Source organism: Pseudorasbora parva, chromosome 12 (genome assembly GCF_024679245.1).
Source record: "Pseudorasbora parva isolate DD20220531a chromosome 12, ASM2467924v1, whole genome shotgun sequence".
Classification (NCBI taxonomy): Eukaryota; Metazoa; Chordata; class Actinopteri; order Cypriniformes; family Gobionidae; genus Pseudorasbora; species Pseudorasbora parva.
This window is the reverse complement of record NC_090183.1, coordinates 35,159,677-35,168,614: the sequence shown is the minus strand read 5'-3', so window position 1 is coordinate 35,168,614 and position 8,938 is coordinate 35,159,677. Positions and strand designations below refer to the sequence as shown.

At 37.4% G+C, this 8,938-nt stretch overlaps 1 protein-coding gene across 2 annotated transcripts; it reads left to right on the top strand.

Annotated features, from left to right (window-relative positions):
* Positions 1-390: 390 nt before the first annotated feature.
* Positions 391-8,327, top strand: c1galt1lb (core 1 synthase, glycoprotein-N-acetylgalactosamine 3-beta-galactosyltransferase 1, like b). 2 transcript variants are annotated; one of them, XM_067460000.1, is made up of 4 exons: positions 391-850; positions 1,614-1,876; positions 3,593-4,257; positions 7,794-8,327. In XM_067460000.1, the coding sequence occupies exons 2-4, from the start codon at positions 1,657-1,659 to the stop codon at positions 8,043-8,045; spliced, it is 1,137 nt and encodes a 378-aa protein (XP_067316101.1). In that variant the 5' UTR covers positions 391-850; positions 1,614-1,656; the 3' UTR covers positions 8,046-8,327. The 2 variants fall into 2 exon arrangements, with proteins under 2 accessions (XP_067316101.1, XP_067316102.1); XM_067460001.1 differs by having other exon boundaries at positions 391-1,876.
* Positions 8,328-8,938: the final 611 nt, after the last annotated feature.

Sequence of the window (8,938 nt, the reverse complement as noted above, 5' to 3'; positions counted from 1 at the left end):
ATAATGGACTTTTAGCACAATATGCTAATTTTTTTTAGAAGGACCTGTATACGGCTATAAATATAAATCAGATAATACGGCAATTAACTTAAATACAATTATATAATTATTATATTATACGCCGATTATAACAGGCGTAGTTGTAGAACAAGAATCTCCAATACTTTAATTCTTGGCGTGATTTCATTTGCTCTGTGTCTTCGCTTGCTTAAACCTGTTCCACAATTGGATACATGTGACCCAATCATAGCCCTCCGTTCAAATGACATAATAGTTCAACCCAAGATCGACAGGCGATCCATCCAATCAAATGCGCTTCCGTATGTCCCCGTATCAGTGTTTTTTTTTTTTTTTTTTTTGTGGTGTTTTTTTTTTTTTTTTTACGTTATATGGTTGTGACGCGAGCAGTTCACGGTTGAACCAAGCGTTTACTTTCCTAGTATGGTGTATTTTTTATTTTTTTATTTTTTATTTTTATAAAAGCGACACAGTTTAGTGTGGTGAGTGTGTATCACTGTCCACAAAACAGACTGACGAGGCTGGCTAATTATAATACGAACCATTGGGGAACATTCAGTTAACATAGGAAGTATTTCTATCTCCTAACTAGCACGTTGCTAGTTAGCTTTAAGTAAAGCGTAATATTATCGACCAACCCAAATTTGCATGTGTCAGAAAAAAGCCATGATTGTGCAGCTGATGTACCTGGTTAGGCTGTCGAATTTATTGGATTTAAGTTGAAAACCCATAGCTTTACCGTTATGCTAGCTCTCCGAGTTGGACTGAAATGGCCTCAGAGCCGAATCTTGCCGTTTTTTTCACTTCTGTTATGAAGAAAATCAGCTGTCTGGTAAGATTGTGACTGTTTCTATACCTTATCATCATTCAGCGTCTAAGCGAGGATATTTCTTATGGTAACGTTAACTTACTTCCGCTGTAACCATGACAAAGCGAATGTTACTAGTTTTAAACTTTTTATTTTTTATCTAAAATAATAAAACATATACTGTTCATTTCGTGATTTATATAAATTATATGCTCTTCAATAACAACTAAAACAGATATCAGTTTACATATGTACTGCAACTTTATTTTGAACAGCTCAAAATTTTGGGATTAACGTTAATTTATTTAATGTGTTATATCGCGGACCTCCTCTTTGACGACTAATAATGTGCTAGTAAACCCCTATAAGCCCTATATTTTGAAATGCCTAAATATTGAATATTTTAAGTGATCTTAAATTTGCATAAATCATAGGCTATTTTTTCTCCAAAAGTTATTAGTTAGACAGTTATTAGTTTATGTCTGAATGTGTTGTGTACACTTTACTTAAGTAAATTTGAATGCAGTAGAATTTTCCGTTTAAGCACTCGGACGTCAATAGGTGTATCCTGGTATGACGACGTATGTTGCTCTATAGGTACGTTGTTCACCGTTTGATCTGTCATATCAGTCACGGAGCTGCTGTCACGCGGACAATACGCGCGGCCGTTTTTTTTTGGGTTAATGATTTTTAAAGCCAAAACCTTATGATACGTGTGGAGAATACTGAGATATCCTCTGCTCGCTGTAGTCAGTATTCCGTGTGTCTCTGTCTGTGTTTTATATAGTCACAGTGTCACACTTGAGGTGAGAGTTTCTACAGAGCTCGTCATGAAAGCTCTCGGTGCGCGCTCTGCGTTCTACGTGGGCTTTCTGGTGGGCACGTGCAGCCTATACCTGCTCCTGGGTCATTTTGGGTTCAAGCGGAACTCGGGTTCTCGTGAGCACGAGGCCCACGAGAAAAACCTTCTTGAGATGATAGAACAAGAAAACAGGAACTGGAAAAAAGAGAGGTCGGCTCTCTTCAACCTCAATCATCCGCACCATACAGGTAAATACACCGCAGAAACGAATGGATATAAGTAGCAAACATGGTAGTATAATACAATATACAAAAACAAATAAAAAATAGAATATAAACTCTGTTGCCCAAAACGGAATATTGTTGTGATCATTTGCACAGAAACTTAAGCCTGTTTGATTTTCGTATGTAAAACTTGGGTCATAAACCTACACCCTCAGTCTCGATTTTCTGGCATTGAATGCAAAACAATATGCAGTGAATGTTGACACGTTAGAAAATCAGGTCATACAGGTTTGGAACAACATGAGGCTAGTTTGGGTGAACTGTAAAGTTAACCACACAAAGGAATTTGAATGTCTTCTATACATCTTTTTTTTTCTTTTTTAGAAGGCGTTTGTCTGCCTTTGACTGGAATAACTTAAATTAGATTCCTTGCATGCGCTCACCTGTACAAGTTGTTTAACTTCTTTTCCATTGTTTCAATGTCATCATAAGAAAATGTATGTCAGTATCTTGTTGCAGTCATGCACAGTTTTTTAATTTGAAGTTTGTCAGATTTTAGAATCCACAATTAAAAAAAAAAAAAAGTATTTTCAGCAATCTGATGGTTATTGTATAACACATTTAGGGCATTTCCAAACGAGGCGTTAGAGACAGGTAGAGCCTGGTGATGTACGCAGAAAATGAAAATTCTGGCAAATTCTGACCAATCAGTTAACTGGAACCATTGACTACCATAGTAGGAAAAAAAGTAGAAAAAAGACTACGGAAGTCAATGGTTCCAGTCAATGGTTCCATTGGTTACTGACATTCTTTAAAATATCTTCCTTTGTGTTCAGCTGAAGAAAGAAATTCATACAGGTTTGAAACAACTTGAGGGTGAGTAAAGGATGCCAGAATTTTCATTTTAAAGTGAACTATCCCTTTAAGCTTTTTTAAGCATTGTAAATGCGCTATATAAATGAAGTTGAATATTACACCATTTTATTGATATGATTTGTAGATGTAACTTCCCACCCTGGTGTCACAATTAAACTAACAGTTAGCCCATTTCCTGTTGAGCGTCAGTTGTTTGCATGCCAAGCCTTCTTTTGTAAGAAACTCTTTTTGAGCTTGTATTTGTGTATTCATCCTGGAGAGGTGGACTTTACTCTGATTTTAGAATTGCATCTAATGTTTTGTCCTTGTTAAAGTGTACAGGCAGGTTTTATCGCCAGCTGGTTATCAATAAACTACCAAAAGTGATAAAATGCTGACTCTAAATTTTATGCATAAATAGTTTACAAAATTTAAGTAGATGATATTCCAGCTTTATATCAAACAATTTCTTCAATGTTTATTAACATTTAAAAAAAAATGTTTTATAAAGGTTCGTTTACCCTAAAAAGGACGGTCTAATTCTGTCCTAATTGCCCAACCCTTGTTGTTCATGATTTTTGTTCGTCCTCAAAAAATAAAACTGAACTGAAGATATTTTTAATGAAACCTGAGATTTCTGCTCCATTAAAAGTCAATGCAATAAAAAAGTGACGCTTCAAAAAGTTGCTAAAGACAGTAATAATATGAATAGAGCAGCTTAAGGTAACAGATATAATTCTATATAATTTTATTCACATTTTATTTAGCATATATGGTTGAGCAACAGTTTGATAAATTAATTTTTAGTATCATAAAAAAAATTGTACGCTAAATTTTCTTTGGTTTCATGTATTTTTGTGAGTAATCTTTGACTGTCTCTTATAGGTGAGGATGGCAAACTGGCTGATGCTCTCTATAAGCGTGTACGCATTCTGTGTTGGGTTATGACTGGCCCTAATAACCTTGAGAAAAAAGCTCGACACGTGAAAGCCACATGGAGTCGCCACTGCAACATTGTGGTCTTCATAAGCTCTGTAGATAACCCAGATTTTCCCACGGTTGGCCTAAACACCAAGGAAGGTCGGGATCAGCTGTACTGGAAAACCATTCGTGCTTTCCACTATGTCTTGGAGAAGCACGGGGACGAGGCGGACTGGTTCCTCAAAGCGGATGACGACACTTATGTGATCGTTGACAACCTGCGCTGGATTCTGGCCAGCCACTCTCCAGAAGACCCACTGTATTTTGGCCGTCGGTTTAAGCCTTACGTAAAACAGGGCTACATGAGTGGCGGCGCTGGCTATGTGCTCAGCAAAGAGGCATTGAAGAGGTTTGTGGAGGGCTTTCGCACCAAAGTGTGCACTCACACTACCTCAGTGGAGGACTTGGCTATGGGTCAGTGTTTAGAAAAGGTAGGCGTTGTGGCAGGAGACTCCCGAGACACCATGCAAAGAGAGACATTTCATCCTTTTGTACCCGAGTCCCATCTCACTGGCACATTTCCTAAGACTTTCTGGTATTGGAACTACTGTTATTACCCCATTGTGCAGGTGAGTCTGAATGTAGTGAATTTATTTATTTATTTTAAATTAATGTCTTCCAGTGAAATGACAGACTTCTCTCTGGTGATGTATGCCAGACTTCTCAAAACATTTAGTCCACATAACCCCACCCCCCTTTATTTTTTCTTTACTTTTTTTAATTTTTATTTTATTTTTTACAGTCGACTACAATTTTGCATTCAGATCTCTCTCCATCCAATATATAATGGATATAACAAGGATCCTGGCTTAAATTTCTTCAATAAACTCTTTATCTTGGTTGTAAGACACAATATGAAAAAAAAGTCTCTTCAGATCAGTCTCTTATGAAGATCCTGTTAAGGTGCTGTCTAATTAAGTAAAGGTGAAATGTTCTTAAGTCTGTCAGCGTCTCCATATAATGCACCCTGAGGGTGTAATTGTTGCCCTTTACAGACATCCTGTTCAAATAAATGACACAAGAGCATTGACTATGCAAGTGAGCATGAGTTTGTTTTGGCAGAGATCAAAGTCTATTGAGTAGGTCTGCGCTGTTGGCTCCATATTACTTTAGGCACTGTGCCTTTTGATATTGAACACAAGAAAAGACTAGCTCATACCTATTAGTTTATAATGAACTTGTTTTTTAAAGCTGCAGTCTGTAATTTTTCCCGCTTGTCGCCATCTCTGTTTGAAATCTGCAATTGCAGTTATCAGCTTTACATACATTTTGCCTCGGCACGGCACAGCGCGTATTAATCCAAGGTTTTGAAGAGAATGTGTGTCTGTCAGTCACCGCCCCGGTGTGGATACTGTCATTCGGAATCACAGATTCTACTGTTTGAAAGTATGACCAACATAAGAATGTCATCTGAACAAGTAGCTAACATTCACATTTGTTGTGACCAACTAAGGGGAAAAAAGCTTTTTTTAAATAAATAAAAACAATCACTTGTCATATGTCAAACCATGCAAATTATACTTGGTTTTCAAATTGTTAATGTTAACATCAGCATTACCTGACTACATTTAAAGGGTTACTTCAGCGATTTAGCATATGGCTTTGTATCAGTAGAAACCCGGGAGTATATTCAAATGATCGTCTCCCCCTAAAATGAGAGATTTATGCATTTTTTGTCTGGAAAAAATCCTCATGATGCAATATGATGATATTTGCTAGCTTAGAAATCTAGACGCACCCTAGCGGCAGCAAATCTAATCTGCCCGCGAGTGTCGTCTAGCAACTCTCAATACCCTTCTGAGCTGAATTCCCCTAACTCTTGCCGGGCCAATCACATCGTGTAGAGAGTCGGTGGGCATAATGACGATGGCCGAGTTTCGTTTGCGTGCTTCTAGTAAACACAGAAACTGGCAAACGGCGGTCTTTCGAATCAGCTTTGACCACGACTCTGGAAGACTTGGAGTTAAGCTTTTCTCTGAGAAAAGAACAAAAAACGGCACTGAAGTCATTCTTAAAAAGGGAAGATGTGTTCGGAGTTTTGCCGACCAGATACGGCGAATGTTTAATCTATCAACAAGCTCCGCTTCCCCTTTGTTGCTCTGGTTGGTTGTGTACCGTATCCTGTCGCGTACAGAGGGAGTTTGAAAGACAACCGTTTATCCCGCCCCTCGGATTGAGCCCTGTCAATGGTGAGTTTCCAGACCAAACATCTTGATGTGGGTCTGGCTTGTCAGGCTAGATATTTGCATCATCTGTGGATTTTTTTGACCAGTGGCTAAAGACTACAGCCAGTAGAGGGAGCTATTTCTGCATGTATTTAACCTGTCCATGGGGAGTGGGATCTCACTCAAAGTCACAGTGCTTGGCTCGGGAAGCTGTGGGCATTCATGTAAACGGACCTGTGCGGCGCAAAGTGAGTGTTTCAACTTTTCAAATGAATTCCTATGAAAGTTAAGTTTCCAAAGGCATGAACTGAAAACATGCCGGACTGAACACCCTGTGAATGTATGCCGTGGACTCGATTACCTCAGCTCTTGTAATGAATGTAATCTGACTCCTGCTGCGTTTGTGCCGTGACACTCGCTCTGTTCACTCACATTAGATTGAACAGACACGTTCAGTTTTTAATTGTAGTGTCTGTTGTCTAACTGAACTGATTATATGAAAATCAACACGGTGGTAACCCAGTAGCGTGGCTTTGGGAGTGGCTTCATAGGGCAGCGAAGCAAGTGCATTCTGGGAGTTATTGTCTTTTATCCCCATGAGACACAAATAAAAAATAATTATCTAAAAGGTACCAATTTCAAAAATATTTTCACATTTCTACTACATTAATAACCCAGTTTAAATACAAAGATTAATGCTAAATCACTGAAGTAACCCTTTAATGTGTATTAGGGCTACCTGTAGTTCAGTTTCCATTTCAGCGCAGTTTTATTTCTACTTGTCATACCAACAAATTAATTTGAAGTCGAGGTGAATTGCTCTCTAATATCTAGCACCAAATAATAGATATTTAACAAAATGCACATAGCAAAACGAGAAGGTCACAACAAAGTAAACTCCGTAACTGTATGAGTTAAGTGAACAAGTGTGCTACTGATAAATAATTTAACAGAGCTAAAAAAAAAGCCATCTCTGCGTCTGTTTTGAATCCCTTTAAATCACAGAGTTCACAACAACTTTCAAAACCCTTTTCAAGCAAGCTTGTTTTCGCATGGGCCTGGTTGAAGTCTTTTTTTTTTTTTCTTTCTTTTTTCTGATAGCATCTCTGAAAATCTGAGTTCTTTTGCATTTTACAATGGGTGAACTTCCAGTTGTCACTGGTGATTGTCGTTTGAACCTTACTGAACCCGCCATCAAATTGATGTGTTTAATTATATCAAGTGCTGTGAGAAAAGGTTATAAATCTCCACCTTCACATCCTCCCATGCAATATAGCCTACTAGCCGGGACACCTTCTTTATGTGTACAGATGTGTGATGTAATGACGCAAAGATCTGGTTGAATTTCCCGCGGAAATCCACCAGTACCACTGGATTTAAAAACATTATTACAAGCTTACGAGCTAATAATTTTAATTGGTAAGCAGATAATTTTGAACACTGGCTAGTTATGTACACTTTGAGCATGTACATTTGCTCAAATTTATTTTGGATCATTTTTAACCTAAAAAAGTTACAGACTGCAGCTTTAACTAACCCCTATGTTGTTAAAAAAACGAAATGCTTTTTTTCGTCTTCTGTGGAAGAGAATTTTTCATTTTTCTCCCCATTGTTTACTCATACTGATGTCACTAAACATTTTAACTAGATTTTTTTTGTTATTATTATTATTATTTTTTGAAGTTGAACACAAAAGAATATTATTTGTGACCCCGGACCACAAACTCAGTCTTAAGTCTCATGGGTATATCTGTGGCCAGCAATTGTATGGGTCAAAATGATATTTTTTTTTCTTTTATGCCAAAAATCATTAGAATATATTAGGTAAAGATCATGTTCCATGAAGATATTTTCCAAATTTAAATGAATATATAAATATAAATCAATATTTATATATTACTATATTAATTTGCATAATTCTTTCTCTCTATCTTTCTCAGGGTCCACAGTGTTGCTCAGACCTGGCTGTTTCTTTCCACTATATGGATTCATCACACATGTACCTGCTGGAATATTACACTTACCACTTGCGTGCCTTTGGCTACAAATACCGCTATCAGCCCCCTGAACCCAATGTCATAAAAGACTTAAATGCCCCAGACCCAGACAAAGTGGAAACTGGAGACTTGGAGCAAAAGAAGGAGGTAGAAGAGCAGGAAGGAAAAAAACACGAACATAGTGGCAAGTCATAGCAACTTTTTGTCTAGGATTTTTTAAAAATCTGCTTCCAAAAGAATTTTTTTTTTTTTTTTAATAATGTATCCTATATTGTGCCACAGAAATGTGTGCATGACATGTTTGTGTGATTTAATGAACTGGTACAGAATGTTTAAATAGCGTTAACCCTAACAGTGCTGAATTGTATGAATAGGTTAGGTTAAGACGTGTGCGGTTCTTGGGATGTCATTCATTTAGTCTATGAGCCTGCCATAACAGTATAATAACATGGGGTAAGTGAGGCTGCCTCTGCCTTTGTTATGATTGGCATTAATTTGTTATATATATATATATATATATATACACACATGCATACATACATACATGAGTAGTGTGTTTGCTCTGCACAATCATAAAAACACCACCATGTATAATTTTACAGCAATTCCATAAGAACAAGGGGCCTTGATTTTTCCTTTCATTTGCTCATTCCCTTGAATTAGTGCCTCTGCTCTGATCCAGAGAAATCTTGCATTTCCATGTGTCCCTGAATTGCGTTTCCTTATTGAGTTTAGGCAATATTTAAACACACAGTTGTATTGTAATTATAGCTTGCAAACATTCTTGCTCCAGCATCGCCAAGTATCTCTAGCATTGTCATATGTCTTTGCCAAGTTTGAATATGTACACACTACTTCACCTAAGATTGCGTCAATATAAAGGTTAACCAGGATGTAGTCCTTCAACTGACTCCCTTCTTTGGAAGAAGTCTACAGAATAGTACTCCATTAAGATCCTGTTGGCTGGCCCAATAGTTCATGTGCCCACAGGGAAAAAGTAAAGGTAAATAAAACGTCTTAAATTTACGCTTTCTTATGCTAGAGGGAATTATGGTCTTGTGATTGGCACATTTGTAACACACTGTGAA

What these genes read in the sequence shown, in the direction of transcription:
- c1galt1lb (XM_067460000.1), top strand. Translation starts at nt 1,657, where the DNA reads ATGAAAGCTCTCGGTGCGCGCTCTGCGTTCTACGTGGGCTTTCTGGTG. An exon ending in CAATCATCCGCACCATACAG is followed by an intron (nt 1,877 to 3,592) that starts GTAAATACACCG and finishes TGTCTCTTATAG; the next exon opens with GTGAGGATGGCAAACTGGCT. An exon ending in GTTATTACCCCATTGTGCAG is followed by an intron (nt 4,258 to 7,793) that starts GTGAGTCTGAAT and finishes TATCTTTCTCAG; the next exon opens with GGTCCACAGTGTTGCTCAGA.